General features: G+C 37.3%; 1 protein-coding gene across 1 annotated transcript in view; it reads left to right on the top strand.

Moving 5' to 3' along the window:
* Nucleotides 1-20,378, top strand: part of LOC104595581 (symplekin) — a 66,198-nt gene that overhangs the window by 34,847 nt on the left and 10,973 nt on the right. Inside the window, exons 11-23 of the mRNA XM_010256361.3 lie at nucleotides 1,700-1,813; nucleotides 1,884-2,129; nucleotides 6,560-6,607; nucleotides 7,151-7,297; nucleotides 9,418-9,579; nucleotides 9,941-10,003; nucleotides 10,127-10,237; nucleotides 10,346-10,429; nucleotides 10,527-10,574; nucleotides 14,603-14,677; nucleotides 15,267-15,362; nucleotides 16,153-16,233; nucleotides 16,311-16,382. Coding sequence (XP_010254663.1) covers nucleotides 1,700-1,813; nucleotides 1,884-2,129; nucleotides 6,560-6,607; nucleotides 7,151-7,297; nucleotides 9,418-9,579; nucleotides 9,941-10,003; nucleotides 10,127-10,237; nucleotides 10,346-10,429; nucleotides 10,527-10,574; nucleotides 14,603-14,677; nucleotides 15,267-15,362; nucleotides 16,153-16,233; nucleotides 16,311-16,382 — 1,347 coding nt within the window. The remainder of the gene's footprint in view (nucleotides 1-1,699; nucleotides 1,814-1,883; nucleotides 2,130-6,559; nucleotides 6,608-7,150; nucleotides 7,298-9,417; nucleotides 9,580-9,940; nucleotides 10,004-10,126; nucleotides 10,238-10,345; nucleotides 10,430-10,526; nucleotides 10,575-14,602; nucleotides 14,678-15,266; nucleotides 15,363-16,152; nucleotides 16,234-16,310; nucleotides 16,383-20,378) is intronic.

Here is a 20,378-nt window from a genome sequence, read left to right on the forward strand (position 1 = left end):
TGTTTCTGAAAATCTTCTTAATAAGAAAAAACTCCAATTTGGTTTACCAGTATTAGTTGGCCAAAACTCCCACGCAGGGTGGGATATGAGCTTATATAAGCCTAGGGTGGGCATGTGGATAATCTCAATGGTCTATTTGATGGATGTCCTGGGTTGACTGTTGGGATGCAATATGGCACAGATATATACAATTGTCTATAGGGATGCAAATTAGGTACCCAATTTGAATAATTTTCTGATCTGGGCTTTCATGTCAGGTTCTTTCAAAGTTTAACAAATGCTGAACCCAGGCCTGCCCAAGTAGCACTCCTAATCTTCTGAGGAAATTTGCTAGTTCACCTAGTACAAGGGTTATGAATTTCCAAGTAATCAAATTTTCAGCAATTGGAAGAAGAAGGAGATTCAAAAATGATCTTTTCTTGGGCCAGGAGTAAGCAGTTTGTGCCATGGATCTATATGCTTGAGTTTAGGGAAATAGAAAGCATCAAGCAGGACCTGGACATAACTTTCAATTGGGTCAGAAGGACAGCAAGTGGGATGGCTGATGGTTTAGCAAAACAAGGGGTATATAGGCAACAATTGTTTTGGGCACTATTGTAATCTTGTAACTTTTTTGAGATTGGGTTTTTATTTTAGGTGGATATACCCTTTCATTGTATTAACCAATTTCATATTTTAGTATAATTCCAATTTTTTTGCTGATAAAAAAAATATTTTACTTGCTGATATGCATATATCAGCAAGTTCAGCACCTGATTTTCTTGCTGATATGCATATATGCGAATTTCTATTCACATATATTTTACTTAATTTATTATTGGTTCTCTTAAATTTAGGAGTTCAAGTTCAGTACCTGATTTGAAGAATTTGCACTGTATCAGGCCTATTCAAAATTTATCAAATTCCCAACCCAAGCCCTCCCAAGTTGCACCCCTACTTAAAGTTCATTTTAGAAGCTTTTCCTGAGGCTCTGGTTGATCAACAAAAAAAAGCAGTTTCTCCCGAGGCTGGAATAGGAGGCCTTTTGCACTGCACAGATGATGAGATTATTTGGGCTTACAGTGGAGCTATCTCAGCAACACAGACCTGTGCTCTTCAAAAATGACTAGAAACCTATTAGGAGAAATTCTGTGCAATTGAACCGTTGAAGCAACACTAGATAGCATGTTCTTATTTTAGGTTTCAAATATTGTCTAATTGATGCCGATAAAAAAAAAATGTCTAATTGATTCTAGAAGTGCCCATAGTTTGGACAATGAGTAACTTATCTTTCCTTTTCACTCTTCTGTTCTTTGTTTATTTGTTTCCTACATTATTCCCCCTCTCCCTTTGAAGAAAATAATTTTTATTGGTGTTGGATTTTTTTTGGCTTATTGTTTACATATAACTTGTATATTCTGGTTAACATCTATGCATGTTCATGTAACTTTTTTGTATGTGGTCCTTAAACCTTTCTACAAGATGATAAATTGTAGCTGCATTTACTTAAATATAAAAGAAAATTGGTAAAAAGTAATGCTGCTAGTTGCTTTTATTCTTTTCCTTTCAAAGATGTTCTTTTTGAATTTAAGGTTTCTACAGTATTACATTAAACTAGTTTGTGTATTCTGAACCTTTTGGTGGATGTGATGATTTTTTTTGAATCACTTTTGTCATCTAAATATTTGAGATTCGTGATGCAGTTTATTCCTTTTCTCAGGGGCACGAGCTTGCAATGCATGTCCTGTATCATTTGCATGCTCTCATGATCTCTGACTCAGATGAAAACATATCAAATGCTGCCAATATATATGAAAAGTTTCTCCTTGCCATGGTAGGGATTCTACTGGTTCTCAAATTTATTTTCCAATGCACATGAGTTTATTTACTCCTCTGTTATGTAGGCAAAGTCTTTGAGGGATACACTACCAGCTTCAGATAAGTCTTTTAGCAGATTCCTTGGTGAAGTTCCTCTTTTGCCTGATTCTGCTCTGAAACTACTAGAGGATCTTTGCTATTCTGATGATTCTGGTCACCATGGGAAGGAAATGCGTGATGGTGATCGTGTCACCCAGGGCCTTGGTGCTGTATGGAGCTTGATTTTGGGGCGTCCTGTCAATAGGCATGCCTGTTTGGATATAGCTTTGAAGGTACTGTTCTCTAATTGAGCAAAAAATGTATATGTGTAAACATATATACATGTATAGTAGGAAGATGTTTTCTGGCAGTCTTATTTGGATAACCCTATTTAGGTTTGGAATTTTTTAGTTGAGATTTGTGATGGATTCCACAAATCCACATCTGACTCTGTATGGGTCAATTTAATTTACCACATTACCCATGGTATTGACTTGTTAAAATGATGGATCCTATCTCATTTTTTGGTATGCTTGCAAGTTGAGATGTTTCACAAGAATAATTAACATAAAAGAACTTCCAGACTTTGGATTTCAGTAAGATGCAGCATGGAAGTGTGGCAAGAATTACAGGTAGTCTGAGGCAAAGATGCCTACTTGGAATTTGTCTCTAGGTTGCTGTTCTTGAAAATCCTTGCCATTGGCTCACTGCTCATTGTTGAAGATGATAGGCTGATAGGCAAAACCTTAAACCACCCAACTCCTGTTACACTGTTCCTTAACCCCTGTTTCTATTTCAATCTTGATAGCAGCTAAAACATTTGAAGTTTGAACTTCCTGTAGGATAAATAGATGACTGAGTTTGTATCAGTAGCATCATTTGCATTCCCTTTCTTCGCTCCCTTAAACTTTTCTGGTTTTAAGTAGGTAGAAAGTTTCAAATATCTGTCCCTAAAATTCTTAGCCTTTTTATAGTAATCACAACCTCATTGGTCTCCTCTGTTGGAGTAGTCTTTTTACCACACACCAGTTTTTGCTTGGCAGATATCATTGTGGAATGCTTGGGGCCAGATGCATACTCTTCTCCTTGAGTAGCATCATCAGAATCTATCTACCCTGTATAAATATTTCCCATTCTGCATCTTGCTGAAAATTTTTGTTTTTATGTATAGGGAAGCCTGTATAAGTACTAGAGCCTATCAACTCTGCAAAGAAGCTTGTAGCATTCATCAGGTTGAATACTACAAGCAGTGTGCCATATATTTCTTCACTAGGGCTTATCTCCTATAACAAAGTAGCAAAGCCTGTCTAAATATTTCCCAGATGTTTTTATCTATTGACTTCTGCATTGTTTTATTATGGGGCAATGTAATGGTGCTTTAGAAGTATTTATGTTACACTAGAAATCTATTGCCTTTAAACATAAAATCATTGATGCATACATACATATACACATACATTCATATATGCATAATACATGCATATATACATATTTATATGAATTTGTATGTATGAAGACACGTTAGGTTCAGGTTGTCCAATACCTAAGGCTTAACCCAAACCCACAGTTAAGTTCAGTTCATATTTTCCAATGTTAACCCAACCCAACCCAACCTGACTCTTTTAGGTTGCAGTCGGACTAACCTGGCTGATGTTGCACCTCTACCCAATGTTTTCAAACCGCCATTGGCCTGGATGGCCGGACTGTTCAGCCAAGGAACCGTCCGGGCAACCGGTTCCGTTTTATCCCAAACCCAGCCCCTAGCCAAAAACCGTTGAATTGGTCAATGACCCATTGACCCAGGCTGTCAAACCGTTGACCCGTTCAACAGTTTTGGCCTTTTATTTTAATTATTTTAATTTTTTGTCAGAATGGGCCGTCCATTCAAACCGGATGGTTGAACCGTTGACCCGGAAACCAGTGGCCAGAACGGTTCCGGTTCCGGGTTGTTTTTTAAAACATTGCCCCTACCTATCAACCTATGAGATGCACTAATCATTGAAGTCCTTCAATATACAAATTGGTTGACTAGGAACTTTCAAGAAAGTTGCTGCCATCAAGTTTTACCATGGTGATCTTAACATTTGGACTATCTTTAGACCCTGGATAATACCAAATTCAATATTTGCTTCTGAATCTGAAGCCACCATGAAAATCTAGGTGATTGCATGAGGCTATCTTTTCTTGAAGCAACCGAGACAAGCCCAAGGGCAGCCACAGTTCACCATGCTTCAAACTATAGCAGCATTTGGTACACCTCCCACAGAGGACTATATGTGAACAACACATCAACTTAGCAAACAGCCCAAAATGCAGTACATGGAACTTGGTGCTACAATAGAAGGGGTAAAACCCACACCATATACTTCACAGAATCAAGTTTACTTCCTGAAGCTTCATAAATATCAGACAAATTGAATAATAGCAGCCAAGCCCCTAAAAACTCCCAACAGATTGTACCATATCCCAATATCTAAACTGTATTATCTGCAATTTTCTCTGAAAAAATCATGAAAATACTAAAATGATCTCAAATCCATGTGATTTCCATATCAGAGTTCTAAAATCACATTGAGTTAAGATCTAGGGTTTTCAGTTTCAGGAGTTAGTGCCATCCATATGGCATGATTACATTTGAGAAAGTTTCTGAGATGTTTCTTATCCAGCAAAATATATATCTACCCTATTACCCTACTTTGGCCGGATAAACAGGGTTGAAGGCCCTGTTTGGCATCATTCCTGTATCTCAGTTTCTGAGAGATTTTCTGAAACGAAGTATTTCTCTTTTTTTTTTCTCATTTCTGAGGAATTCTGAACGCATTTGGCAAAATGTTCCTGAGAAACAGATTTTCTGATTCACAGGATGAGAATGATGTTTGGAATTAGTTACCCTCATTCTTAAAATAATTTTTTAGTTTGAACCGCATTGAAGTATAAAACTAGATTATAGACACCAAACAAACATTGTACTCACATAGAAAAAAAACATGCACTCACTATCATGATCGCCAAACATTTTTAAACCACCTTCAAAATATGCACTTTTTACAATTCTACTTGATAATTGAAATAAAACAATTAACTAGTAAAACACATGCACAGTTCCTGGAACAGACTTCCCCGTATGAAAAACACATCTTAATTTTATATTTTGGCCACAAGGGATTGGCTCCAAGAATCAAAATGCCTCTATAGATGTTAGGAATCTCATTAAAAAGAGGAACAAAGAGCAACCATTTGGGGTTTTAAAAAAGAAGAGAAAGTTATCGTTTAGAGGACTTGTGCTGGGGTTTGTTGGTGCATGCAAGGAACGAAACCAACCATTTCTTTGACAACATAGAAGATCTCCAATCTGATCTAACTGTTTGCTGCCTTCTCAATCTCTATGGTCTCCATTCTCAGAGCTCCTCTCCTCTAATATAGTAGTCACAGTTGCCAGAACCAATTCACTGTTGCTAGTTTACCTTGGTTGACTGCAAACCCTTATCAAGAGCTGTGGTGGAGAATGAGATGACAATGAAGGTTTGCAACTTATATATTTATCACAAAAAAAAAGGTTTGCAACTTATATCTTCTAAATTTTGGCACTTTTGCATATTTGCCCTCACTTATATGTGTGGATAGAACACATGTATCCTATTTTAAAGTTATTCCAAGAAGAAGCGTGCACTTCTTTTTTGGAGGCACCATATTTCTTTTCTAAATGGGCCCATTTCTCTCAAGAATTCCCAACCAAACACATTTTTTCTTTGGAGAAATGTGAGAAGCGGTACAAATATTTCTTGGCATGATGCTAAATGCAGCTAAAATGCTGGTGTTGGAGCTGAGCACAAGTTATATGTCATTATGTTGTCTCCCAGATCAGAAAATAACAATCAATCTCCTCATAAAACAAGGGGAGAAAAGAAATGAATTTTATTTGTTTATTTTGTGTTTATTCTGCCAGGGAAGAAACTTGTGAAAAACTGAAATCAGTGGCCAGCTTAGGCTAGTTAACTATAAGGAGTGAATTGCACCATTGTATGCATACTAATATTTTAACATCAATAAACGTTTTTAACTTTTACTGATAAAAATATTGTAATCATATAGTAGTTCTAGCAATTTAAGGAGATCATCTTTGCACTATCTGTATAGCCTTTAATAGTTCCTGAAAGTACTTTGAAGCAATACCATTAGACTGGTATCTATAGCTTATTGATTGACAATCTGTGTAGAACCATTACTCTTTCAGCTGGCTCTTGTTTTTGTCCTCCACATGGGGTGTATATGTAAGGCAGTTCTTGAAATGGGATAAATGCTGGATACAAAGCTGGAGAAAAGATCAAACAAGACATTGATGCTGATTGATGTGTATAAATGATTTGTGATTATTTATCTGCTGTTTATGATATCCTGCTTGAACCAGAGCTTGTGGGTTAAGGGTCCCTATATTCTTCCTATTTCTTTTATTGTCCCTAAAATAAGTAATAAAAGAAGTTGCAAATGGGCATTCTATGTTAGCCATTTGTTTACCCTTGCTTTTTGGATCCTTCATTTCCCTGGCTTATTCCGAACCTGATAAATATCCCTGTAAGGGCCTTTTCTTTTTCACAATCTTTGTCTCTACCAACACCAGGGCACAATTAACTCATGCAAATGCTTTTATGCATATCCATCCTCTGTTGTTTAACCTTTTACTTCATTGTTTTAATTTTTATACTTGTTCATCTAATACTTTCAGTGTGCTGTGCATTCTCGAGATGAAATTCGGGCAAAGGCTATCCGGCTGGTATGTTGACTAATTAGTAATTACATTTTCCATTGAGATTACAGAGTTCAAAATTTAGCATGCCACCTGATGTAAAAGTTTCAAATATGCATGAGAAATATATATTTATTTTTCATTGGAATTTTGAGCAGCAACCTGTTCCATAAATGTATGTCCCCTTATTTTTTATAATATAAATCACTAAATGTATGTTCCCTTTTGATTACAGATTCCTTAAAACTAATAGTAATGCTGAGCTTGTCCTGATGACCATCATTTCTTTCCAGTCCCTTAATCCAAACCATTAAGAACATGCTTTGGAATTCACACTCTGCAAAATATGGCTCATTAGGCATCTTTGATTGGCTAAGATGCTAGGGACCAGATAAAAAATGATGTTCTTGAGACTGGCTAAGTTTTTTTACCAAAAGCTAGATTTGAGAAACATTCTTTTCCAACCTCATACTTTTTTGTTTGTCTTCCTTTCTTTTTTTTTATAAATATTTGTCTTCCTTTCTTTACCAAAAGCTGTTTTTATAGTTCTAACCTTTTATTTTGGGACAGGTGGCAAACAAGCTTTATCTTCTTACATATGTATCTGAAAGCATTGAGCAGTTTGCAACAAGCATGCTATTGTCAGTCGTTGATCAGCACATTCCAGATGTAGATCCTTCACTAGCATGGTCCACTGAACAGAGAACAGAAGGGAATGTATGGAACTCTATTTTCATTTCCATGTGTTTAGTTCCTGAAGTTCAATTTCTGTTGATTTTCTATTGTAAGATAAACTAGAGTTTCAGGATTTATTGAGACATTAGGGATTACTTTCTTGTCTTTAAATGTCATACATTTTTTTATTTTATTATTATTGTTTTTTATTGTTTAAATTTCATAGAACTTTGAACTTTCCATACCACTACATGAACAGAAATGCCCGAAAACAACAAAAAATAAACAAAGAAGGCAAAAGAAAATAAACAACTGAGGAAATTTGGTTTCTGCTTCCATTGTTTCTTTTCCCTTTGCAACTGTTGCATAATCCATCTGATTCTGCCAGTGTTCTTGGTTACCTCTTGATTAACTTGATGGATCATAATACAGAAGTCCACACTACATCTCAATTCCATCCATACTTCTTTCTTTCCTTTTATAAGGTATAAAGTGGGAAATGGTTTTAAAATTAAATTCTGGAAAGATCTTTGGTGAGGGAATCCACCGTGGAAGCCTCTTTCCCTAGGCTTTTTAACCTTACTCTCGACCAAGAAGCCACTATTTCTTCCTGCCTTCCAAACCAAACTGCCGAGAACTCCTTAAACCTCCACCTCAGAAGACCCCTAAGGGACTCAGAGATTTCTGATTTAATAGCCCTAATTCAGACCCTCAAAGAAGCCTACATCTCCCCCTCTTATTCTGACACCCAAATCTGGACCCTACACCCAAATGGAGAATTCTCTTCTAAGTCTATGTTCAGGGCTTTGATCGCTGATGATCAGCATTCCTCCTTTCCTTATAAGAAAATCTGGTATAGCCACATCCCTTTAAGAATTTGCTTCTTTGTTTGGGAAGCTTGTCTCCAGAAAGTAGATACTTGTGATCTCCTGCAGAAAAAGATTTTGGGAAGACGTTCCATATCTCGTCATGTTTGTATTCTATGCTTCAGCGAAGGTGAATCTGCAGATCACATCCTTCTTCACTGCAGGTTCACCCAAAAGATATGGTCCCACTTCTTGAAAATGGCAGGTTATAGCTGGGCTTTTCCAAAACACATTATGGACACATTGCATCAATGGCAAGGAACAGGGTTAAGTAAAAGGGGTTAAAGGGGTTAAGTCTTTTGGCAATCAGTGCTACATGCAGTGTTGTGGGGTGTCTGGGATGAAAGAAACAATCGCCTCTTTGACAATAAAAGCAGAACCCTGGAGGAGTTAATCTCAGATATTACTTACCTTTGCAACCTCTGAACGGTGAATTCAGATCTGTTCAAAGGACTTTCAGTCAATGATCTTAATAGAGATGTTTACCCCTTTCTGTTTCTCCCTCATCCCCAGCTAACATCCTTGAGGCACCCTGTCCCCAGCAGTGAAGGAGTGATGACCCTTAACTTCAACGGTAGTGTCTTAGGTAACCCTGGATTAGATGGTATTGGAGGTACAGTAAGGGACGAAAGGGGCAATATATGCTGGACTTTTAGTGGTCCAATTGGCTTGGCTGACTCCACAAAGGCTGAAGTGATGGCTGCTCTCACCGGAATCAGGATGATAAAAAATTTGGGATTCTTTGGACTGCTTAAATGTTAATTTAGTTTGGATTCCTAGGGAACACAATCATACTGCAGATGGCCTAGCTAAATTTGGTGTGTATTTGGAGCATTTGTATAGCGACAAGCTTCCTCCTTTATCCCTTTGGTGTGTAACTTGTAGGGGTTCTTCCCCTGCTTTGTATATCTTCCCATGTTCCCTCTCTTTATCTTAATGAATTCTGGTTAAATTTTCTCAAAAAAAATGCTGAGAAGCAAATATACCTAGTGTATATCCTGGTTATTATAATATGCAAATCCGATAAAGTCCAATACAGAAGAAATGTGAAACTTGGCAAACTGTTCTCTGAAAACAATGAAGATATTTTCCTGATAAGAAATGAATTTTACTTTTTTCTGAATTCTTCATCGATTCTTTCTTTTTTTTTTTTGGGGGGGGGGGAGGTGTCAGGAGTAGCAATGCTCATTTCACGTTCAGTTCAATTTTTGATTTTTTCTGTGCCTTTGTTTTGTTGCTGAAGCACATCTTTATTTCCATGCCCTTTGTTTTTATTTTCTCATTTTGTTCTTACAGGTTGCAAGCCAGGAAACATCTATCAGTGGTTCTCAGAATTCAGAACCTGGAGCTTCTGAAAGTGACTCTACAAAGGGCATACAACCAGTTCAGAGAGTTGCAGCTGTGTCATTGTCTCAAGCTCAGCGCCACATGTCCCTCTATTTTGCATTATGCACCAAGGTCTTATTTATTTCTCTTTTTTGTTTCATTGGTTCTATGTATCATTCCCTATTGGACCAAGAAGACCATGACTAAAAAATTGCTTGGCATTAAGGCTATGTTTGGTTTGAAGGAAATGGTAGGGAAAGGAAGGGTAAGGCAGGGAAACCTATACAAGTTTTGTACATATTTCCCTTCCTTTCTTTTGCTTTACTTACCTTTTCTTTCAAACCAAACATAGCCTAAAACATTCAGTGATGTTGGTTCATTTTTCTGAAAAGTTGCTTGACATTAACTAAAACAATCAGTGATGTTGGTTCATTTTTCTAAAAAGTTGCTTGACATTAAAACAATCAGTGTTGTTGGTTCATTTTTCTCACAGAAACCAAGTCTTCTTCAACTTGTTTTTGATACTTACGGTCGAGCTCCAAAGGCTGTTAAGCAGGTCCTTTCTGTTTATGTGATTCTTATTTTTTTCTGTTCATTTTTAATTGAAAAATTTGGGAAGGAGTTGACAGTATGTGTATTTTTATTTATCTTATACTTTGAACATGTTGAGACATTGCAGGCTGTCCATAGGCATATCCCTATCTTAGTGAGGACCCTAGGATCATCCTATACTGAGTTGCTGCATATAATCTCTGATCCACCACAAGGAAGCGAAAATCTTCTGATGCTGGTACAAGCATAGATCTTTATTAATAAAATCAATTTGTTATTTTGTTTTGCTTTATATTTGTAATTGTTATCCCTAAATAACACTGATTTTAATAACTTTTTCCTAAAGGTGTTGCAAATACTGACCGAAGAGACAACACCTTCTGCTGATCTGATTGCTACTGTCAAGCATTTATATGAAATTAAACTAAAGGTTATCATCTCATAATTTACATTCTGTTTTTCTTATTACCATCCAAAGCAAGGTTTCTAATATCCGGGTTATTGTGCTTATGTTTGTTCCTTTTCAGGATGCTGCGGTTCTCATTCCTCTGCTTTCTTCACTTTCAAAAGAAGAGGTTTTTTTTTTCTTATTTCCTATGCCCTTCATTTGGTTCTTTTTGTTACCGTTTTAATTTATATTACGTGCCAAAATTTAACTGATGTTGTACAATGCAATACGTTGGTATTGAAAGAGAAGGAGGTTCCTTATTTATCTGAGATTGTGGTTTACCAATTTGTACACATTTACCCAAAAATCAATAATTGTTTACTTTATCCATAATACCAACACTTTAATTACCTTAGATTTTACCTGAAACTATTTTTTTCTGTATTGTCTAATAAATGCGTATCATAGTGGGCTACCCCTATTACCTGGGAAGTAAGGGAATGTGCTCCATTTGTAACACATTCATTTAGCATGTTGAAGTTTATCTTTTTTTTCCCTTTGAGGGACTTAATGACTTCTTTCTCATTTAATGAATTCGCTCATTTTAGGGAAGTGGGATGAATGAATCTGTTGATGAATATAATTTGATATTTTGTTTTGAATAATTGTAATGGCCATCTTCCTAAGCATACCATAGCTATTGGATCAAGGGACTTTTTTTATCAGCAACAACGAATCTTTGTTCATTGATTAAAAGAATAGGTAGATGATTACAAGTTACATTACAGATTAAATGTGTCATGCTCTCCATTCTGGTAAGCACCACTGGATCAAGAGTTTTAGTGAGAGGAGAGCTGTTATTTTCCGACAGGAACCTAACACTGTCTCTGTGTAAGGATTTGAGGGACTTACTGTGGAGGGAGACTCACAGATAGACATTGGTTGGATGAAGAAGAGGGTCAGGGACCTAGAAGACCTTGGAAGCTTAGTTACAGGGCTTAGGTGTAATGGGAGTAGGTTTTCTAGTTGAGTTGTTTAGGAGAAAAAGATGCACAACCATGGGGTCTTCCATGTGTTAAATTAGATTGGGGCTCAGCTAGTCTTGAAAACAATGCATGTTCCTCTTGCTATCCTCTACTGGTGGGGAAAACTTGATCCTGAAACCCCTTGCCATGTTGCCATAATAAACCCATCTTTTTGAGTAAACACCAACAATTGGAACTTTCAACAACCAATATTACCACAGGGGAAACACCAATAAAAGGTGGGATGTATGCCTTATGTGGACTGGATGATTGAATAGATGGCCATTCCAAATGGACAATAATCTGATGTCTAGGGCTGATGGTTTTCCTGCTTGGTCAATGGCTCAGATTGCAACCTCATCCCTCCATGTGTCAGAAATATGGCAAGCCTTTTTTTATCAAAAATAAAGAAATATGGCAAGCCTTGTTGTGATGCTCCATGCATTGATTCCTGAAAATAATGGTATGGTATTGTTGAGTTGAAGGTTTTTTTTTCAACTAGTCTCATTTCAACCCCATAATTGCAAAAGCGTTGTTTTTAAGGTTAAAAACAGTTGCAAGTCCTACTCATGTTTTCGTGGGCAAAACTCTTGATGAAGTGTTGATTTCAAGTGAATAGATGTTAAAATGGCATATGACCATGTGGAGTTGGGTTTCTTAGAAGAGTTTTTTTGGGGAGGGGGTTTCTTAGAAGAATTTTTTTTGGGAGGGGGTTTCTTAGAAGAATTTATGAGGATCATTGATTATGGTGAATATATTGAGGGTAGATTGTTTTCATGTATTTCCTCACTATCCTTTTCTGTCTTGGTAAAAAATCACCAACAAACTTTTTTAAAGTTTCTTGATAAAGTAGATAAGGAGATTCCATGTCACCATTATTGAGAGTGGTCGTGAAAGTGGCAGCTTATAGCTCCTATAGTTTAAAAGCTACTTCTATAGCATCTTATCAGTCTAAAGTGTTTAGTAGTACTACTAGCGAGGATAAAGGCCAACTACACTTTTGGTGTAAGAGACTCGGTTGTGTGTGTTTTTCTTACTTGAAATATGTTTTTCTTCATTTGTTTGAGTCTAGTCATTTATAACTCCGGTGTGAAGTTTTTGAGTATGCAATTATCCAACATCATATCCTTTAAGCAATAATAAAAGTTCAATTCCTTGTACTATCATTCACTCTGATTTGTAGGAAACCATTTCTACTACCTCTTTTTAGATATTGTTATTCTGTTACATCTGTTAATTATTGTGTTCTTGATATAAATCGGTTTATTTGATGAAGCCCAAAAATGAATTTTATAACAATTTCAAAAGAACTTCACAAATTGGGAGTGAGTATATTTCTCTGGTCTTCAGTCCCTATGTTGGAACTCGTAAGCAAAACGGGTTGGCTGAAACAAAATTTTCTGCCTTGTGGAAGTTGCTTAGGCTAGTGGCAGGTATTAATGTTCCAAGAACTTTATGGTATAATACTTTCTCATTTTATCACCTATATCAGCTACTCATAGGTTCTTTCGAATAATTTCATTTCTAATCCTGTCTCCACCCCTTAGTCCCCCTATAATGTATAATATATATTACAAGTATTTGGTAAAATTTTCCTTAAGCTAAGTGGACTTCCATCACATAGGGCAGCGAATGCACCTCTCCATTGTGTGCATCTTGCTCTAATTCTATGGGCAGTTTCCTCAATTTTCCCTTGTTGTTGTTATTGAACCAAGGTAAAGAAAGAAGTCACGTTGAGGCATCTCTTGATGGTATTGCTTGTAATAAGGCATATATGGGTTTATCATCTTTGAAGGGGCATTTATGTCTTTTCTAAAGGGCATCCCAGTGCACGAGACTCCTGCCAATGTGAGGTTTGGGAAGGACAGATGTATATATTTGGGGTCCTTTGGTAATTTTGGATAAACATTAATATATCTTGTCTTTCTTCTTTCTCATTATTAACAACAAGAATGTACACAAAGAATAATGACTTCTTCAATGAAAAGTACAATCTGGCACAAGTTGAAGCCCCAAAAGGAGAAGGGACATAGGTCAAAAGTAGTAAGGGGAGACCTGATGGCCTATGATCATGTTGTGGTAGGTGATTTAGACGGTTGGGTCTAGGCCTAGATGAGTTGAATTTAGTAGATGAAGTAAACTTAATATGCATGTAACTGGAGCATTGAAAGTGTGATTGTGTTGCTAGAGCTATACATTAATCAAGTGAAACCTCTGCTTGATTATCTCAAAATATTCAATGTCATCAATGAATGAATTGTTCCTCATGGAATATAACCTCTGTTTTGTGTCTAATAGGTTATTATTTCATAACATGATGTATCATGCTTTTTTTGGAAATCCAATTCAGAGGTACTGCTCTGACAGTCGATATGGAGTGGACCTTTAACTTGATAAAACTCATACATTTGTTCTATGCTAAATATTGTATGATCCCAATTGTCTAATGCATAATGGACACGATATAAGAAATTACAGCCATTTTTAATAGTAACATATTAGAGAAATCTTACTAAGAATAAAAAGAAGTACAAGAGTAATAAATGAAACCTCTGCAGGAAGGGATGAGTCATTGAATTGGGTGTTCATTCTTAAGGTCGATATAGCCTCCCTAATAAAATGATAAAGCAATGATGGCCCTTCTGCTTTATTGCACATCCACTGAAGAGCCTCCTGGACCTGCCAGATTTGTAAAGAAACAAGCTCGATCACAATCTTTGAAGGGATAGGAGCTCAACTCAAATGGGATCTCCTATTAGGCCATAAAAGGCTAACAAAATTTCTTGAGCATGAATCTTGGTTTCTCAAAACCTGATCTTCCTGTATTCCCAATGAAGCAGCCATCGAAGATGAGGTTAATGACATCTGGGGGAGGGAATACCAAGACAGAAGGGCTATAACACTACCTTCAAAATATTTGATAGCGGGATCCATTGAATAATGTGCCACACATTACATTCTTCCTTGCTGTTACTTTATGCATCCTTTTCTGTGTAATAGTCTCAGGTTGACAAATATTAGAAGTGTTCCGTAGTGGCACCAAAAATTTACCTGGTCTGATAAGTGTTAAGCTGTTAAACCATATTGATGTCATTGATACCTGTTATATGATATCTTACATTTATTAATATAAAGATAGAGGGGAAAGGATTTCTCACATATGCAAATTGTGGTTCCCATATGACACCAGGTTCTGCCTATTTTTCACCGGCTTGTTGATCTTCCATTAGAAAAATTTCAGGCAGCCCTTGCTCGCATATTGCAGGTATGAATTAATGAATCTGTATCTATTTTGTAAACTATGCATATGTGCTTTTTTTATATGCTTCTTGGGCACGTGAGTTCATCTTTTCCTACACTTTTCTGTTAGGGCTGGAAGTCAATCCAGCTGCTTATTCTTGCATGGTCTCCATATATCTGGTTATGTTGATTCAATTGTTAGATCTGGGTGCCTTTTTCTATGTTTTGACCTATTTCTTACAGGAAATAATATGCTTACATGTGATTGATCTGTTGATGTCTTTTTATTTTATCTTATAAATTCTTCTTTTTTCTGAGGAATATCTTTTAAATTCTTCTTTCCCATATATGAAAAATATAGCATCATGGATGTTGGGGGGTGCTTTCACCAGTTTCCCTTGCATTTGAATTTCTTTTCTGGTGTTGCAAGAAGATTTTTTTTCCAAGTTACTATTCTCCATAATGGATTAGTGTCATGATGTAACGTGGTACCTTTTCGTTCAACAACCTTTGCCCTGTCACTGCTTTATGATTAATTAGAACAATATCAAATAAAATAATTTGTGAAGAATTTTAGCATGGATGTTAAACAAATTTTGAATGTTTCATGGCAGGGTTCAGCTCATACAGGTCCAGCATTAACACCTGCCGAAGTTTTGGTTGCTATCCATGATATTAGTCCTGAAAAAGATGGAATTGCTCTTAAAAAGGTATGGTTGCTCTTATCCTTTTAAAAATGATTGTTTCAGTTCTTGAGGACGGGCTGTGCATTCCGTTTTGAAATATCGTTGTTGTTGACCTGTTGACTGCAAATTGCATTAATGCAAGTCCAGAAGAAGTATGGAAATGCTCTTGAAAAGGCATGCTTCTTTCAATCATTTTAAAAATGGTAGTTATAATTATTGAGGGAGGACTGTGTGTTCCTTTTCGAAGACCATACTGTTAACCTGTTAACTGCAACTTGTGAGGGGTGGACCTGTCAATTGATTGGTCAGAGATCAGCGATATACTATTTTAATCTTTTTTATCGAATGACTGTTCCAAGCATCAACCTACAGGATGATCATATTGACCAGCAGGTTGTGATATCTTGGAAGTCTGGAACAGTTTAAAAGTGGAGTAGATGACAATTGTTATTTTGACTTTTATTGGAAATCTATTTGGTGGTATCCATGAAACAATGTGTCTATTCAAGGCATGGCTACTGCATTGAATTGGTAGCTATTTCCATTTATAGGCTATATTCTTATTATGTAGAAGGGCCATGACCAAATGTTGGTCCCATCTATCTGGGGTTTTGAGGGCGTGGTAGTCTTTGGCAATTTCTTGCAGAATGCAGCCACTTTCAGAGTAAAGCTGATGTTTTCACACTTGTCAGCCTGGAAATTTTCCATTGCACCAAGCAATACCTCTAGGCTATCAAATGTGTGCCTTAGATATTTTTTGATATGTCTGTTTAGATTTAGACATCAAATAAAAATGACCTTCCCGTGGTTCCAGATAACGGATGCTTGTTCAGCTTGCTTTGAACAACGCACAGTTTTTACACAGCAGGTTCTAGCAAAGGCCTTGAATCAGTTGGTATGTAATGATCATCCCTAAGAAAGTATACCATCATTACTTTTTAAGCTTGTTATGGTAACCTTTTCAATTTTCAGGTTGAACAAACTCCTCTACCTCTATTGTTCATGAGAACAGTAATTCAATCCATTGATGCATTTCCTACTCTGGTAAGTGTAACTCCCTGTTTCTTGCATTTGATTTTCGTTTCAATGTGAGATTATTAGGATACTCTTTACAGTGTATGCATCCAGTTTCATTGTTTGTGTTCCTATTTACAGAATTTGTAATATAGGGTAATTTGGGTTTGGAATGTAATTGCAAGTTGGGTGTTCTGAAAAAGCTCCTGTAAGGTAAAAAATGGTGTTTGGAATAACAAGGACCTTATCTCAATTTACTAGCAGGAATGCCCCTTGGTAGTGATATAGCAGTAAGTATTAGGAAGAAGAGCACCATCTTCTTCAAAGGAAAGAAAAAAAGAAAAGAAAAAAACCTTGAATCCACAAGGAGAGAAAGAAAGTCAGAAATTTGATTGAATTCTGATGTAATCTTAGTTATGTGCCGCAAGGGCACTTTTGTCTTTTCTTTTATTTCTTATATTGTCACCCTAACATAAAAATACAAAGACCGGCGCCACTAGCTATACCTTTTGGTCTCTATCTTCTTCTCACTCTTGATCGAAATCATGGTATCAGAGCAGGACAGCACTCTGTAAAAGGCGTCTTATCTGATCGAAGGTCTGAGATCGGCAGATGATTGACTGAGATTTTCTAGAGGTCGGTGGCTGCTCTTCCATTCTTCTCTGGACTGTAACTTCCAAAAGTCAGTCGAACTGATTAGGAACCTACACTGAAGTGCTTTTTATCATTGATTCTTGGTATTGTTACCAAGAACATCCTAAAATCTGCCCTAGCCGAATGGTGTAGGCTTGTTTAATAACTTCCTGTGGGTTGGTGATCCAAAACTGTGTGGGTGAAGAACCTGTGTAGGTCATGTGTGACCTGGTTCAGATGGAGAAATACGTCAGCAGAATTGTAGATGTTATATGTGGCTTAAACTAGCCCTTGTGAGGTCAGTTAGACCTGTAAATCTGTGACAGAAGGTTCTGTCTTACTGTGACTGCAATTTGATTTTAAATCTTACAGTGAGGGTTGTGTGTTTGTGAGTGTGTGGACTGTGGGAGAAGGGTTGTAGGTCTGAAACTTCTGCTAGCAGCCTTTGTTATGGCCTCTGAAGACTCTGCAACCTCTGGAACTTCTTTCAACCAAGGAGGAATGAACAGCAGTCTTGACTCTATGAGCTTTTTAACGACCATTATTCCTTTAGTTGGCAAAAATCATTTGACATGGTCTAAGGAGATGCGGCTGTACATCACAACCCGAGGTAAGGTACTGCTGAATATGATAAGTGGGACCAGGAAAACTGCATGATTATGTCATGACTTTTGACTATTATGCTACCATCGGTTAGGCAGAATTTTATGTGGGCTGAGACAGCCAAGGAAATATGGGAACAAGCAAGGTCAACTTACTCCAAGCAGAGACACTATGCTAGAATCTATCAATTGCAAGCCGAGTCTGCAACATGTAAACAAGGGGAAAGTAGCTTATCCACCTACTATTCTGCCCTCATATCTATCTGGAAAGAGTTAGATTACTATCAGAACATTGACTAGGAGAGTGAAAAGAATGCCAAAGCCTACAAACAGAGTGTCACAGCAGCGGGTGTTTGCTTTTTTGTTAGGGCTTAATCCCATGTATGAACCCGTTCGAATTCAAATTTTGGGCAGCAAGGATCTCCCTTCTATCCAAGAGGTGTATGCACTGGTTCAATCCGAGGAAAGTAGAAAATCTGCCATGAATCCCCCTGAGGGGGCGGCCATTGCTTTAGTTGCGAGAGGTAATACCAATTCAGCAAGAATGGGAGATGGTCAGAAAAGGGTTGATGATAAAGATAAAATGTGGTGCACTCATTGTTAGAAATCCTAACACATAGGAGACATGTTGGGAATTACATGGACCTAAATAAGAAATCAGCACAAGAACAGAACAAGAAACCAAATCAGAGGAGGTTCACCTCGACTAACTTGGCCTCTCATGAGTCACAGAGTGGAGGAACTATTGTGAACTCTCAAGGAAAATATTATCTTTGCCTTCCGTGACCATTTGGAGCAATACGGTAGGGCTTTCACACAAGCAGATTTTGGACCCACTCCTTCAACCTCTTTTGCTTCTTCCTTGGGTAACTTAGCTTTTGCATTCCATGTGTCTACCGATACCTCCGAATTTCCATGGATTATTGATTCTGGTGCTTCCAATCACATGACTGGTAAGTCAACCTTTTTTCCAATCATACACTCTTCTTTCTAGCAAAGATAAAGTGAGGTTAGCTGATGGATCCTTCTCTTCCATTGTTGGTCGAGGATATATATCTTTGCCATTTGGCTTGCCTCTATCAAATGTTTTACATGTTCCAAAACTGCCTATTAATTTGCTATCTATTAGCAGCATTACACACTCTTTGAACTTCTCAGTAACCTTTTTTCCTCAGTCTTATGTCTTTCAGGATTTGGCCTCTGGGATGATGATTAGTAAAGGGAACATGGTGAATGGTCTCTGTGTGTTGGAGAATAAAGTTGGTCTTACGGCCTCAGAGTCTTTGAGTCAGTCAAATAAGAGTCAAGTTACTTTGTGGCACAATCGTTTGGGTCATATGTCCTTTGAGTCTTTGAAGTACTTGTTTCCGTAATAAAAGATCAGATCTTTCCTTTATGTAATAAAAGATCAGATGTTTCTTTTTCCATTGTGTATTCTGATGTTTGGGGTCATGTAAATATTCCAATAGAGAATGGCTACAGATACTTCATATCTTTCATTGACGAATTCTCTCAATGCACGTGGGTATACCCTATGCACTCTCGAGAAGAAGTTTCTAAATTTGTGAAAGCCTTCCAACATATGGTATACACAATTTCAGACAGAGATTAAAATTTTCCAATCAAACAATGCCGAAGAGTATTTTCATGGTGACCTCACATAATTTTTTGAAACTTGTGGCTCTCTTCATCGTAGTTCTTGTGCTAGAACCCCTCAACAGAATGGGGTGGCGGAGAGAAATAATCGTCATCTTCTAGAGGTTGCTTGGGAGTTGCTTATACACATGAATGTTCCCAAAAGGTTCTGGGTGGATGTTGTAATGATTGCGGCTTATCTTGTCAATCGGATGCCATCTCGTCTCTTGGAATACAAGTCCCCTGATCAGCTCATCTTCCCTATAGCTCCATTGTTTCCTATCCCTATGTGTGTCTTTAGGTGTAAATGTTTTGTCCATGATTTGTCTCTTACCCGTGGTAAGCTAGATCCCAAAGCCATTGTTTGTGTTTTCCTTGGCTACCCCCTTTCCAAAAAGGGTTGTTGTTGCTTTGACCCTATTTCCAAAAAGTACTTTGTATCCATGGATGTTTCTTTCTTTGAAGATGTTTTTCTTTCCTACTTCTCCTTAAGGGGAGAGTCCATGTGAGGAGAAACAGAGACAGGTTTTGTTGCCTTCTCCCCCTGACCCTCCTCCATTTTAGGTCTTTTGTAGATAGTGGTACAAAAGTCAAGGCCGGGGTCAACAAAGTTCAATAGACACAAAGCATCCTAAAGTTGTGCAACCTATGCCATCGGGCTCTCAAGGGTTGAATCCATCACCGCATCCAGGTACTATTGTTCCAATTAATGTCCCTGAACCCATTGATATTGATACTGTAGGTATTCAAGACTGCTATCAGTCTTGATCACTAAGAAACTTCAGGTTCGAAAAGAAGAGAAAGTGAAGAAGAAAGAGGAGAAAGAGTAGTGAGAGAGCAATAGAACACAGGCTTTGAAAGGAAGGACAGAATCTCAATATTCTGCCGCCGCCACTTCAATTTAATATTTATATGTTATGCTAGTTACATGAAAGGACACATCTGCCCTTGGTGTTTACATCATAACACAACAATATAAAACTGAAAAGTAAATAACAACTAGAATAACAGAATAACAGATTGACCATCAGCTATGACTAGATACATTCTACCCTACGAACAGAGTGGAACCACAGATGTGGGGCCCACATCAGTGTTCTCTACACTCCCCCTCAAGTTGGGAGTAAATGTTCATCATTCCCAACTTGGATAGATA

This window comes from Nelumbo nucifera, chromosome 5, assembly GCF_055504915.1.
Source record: "Nelumbo nucifera cultivar China Antique chromosome 5, China Antique-T2T, whole genome shotgun sequence".
NCBI classification, from domain to species: domain Eukaryota; kingdom Viridiplantae; phylum Streptophyta; class Magnoliopsida; order Proteales; family Nelumbonaceae; genus Nelumbo; species Nelumbo nucifera.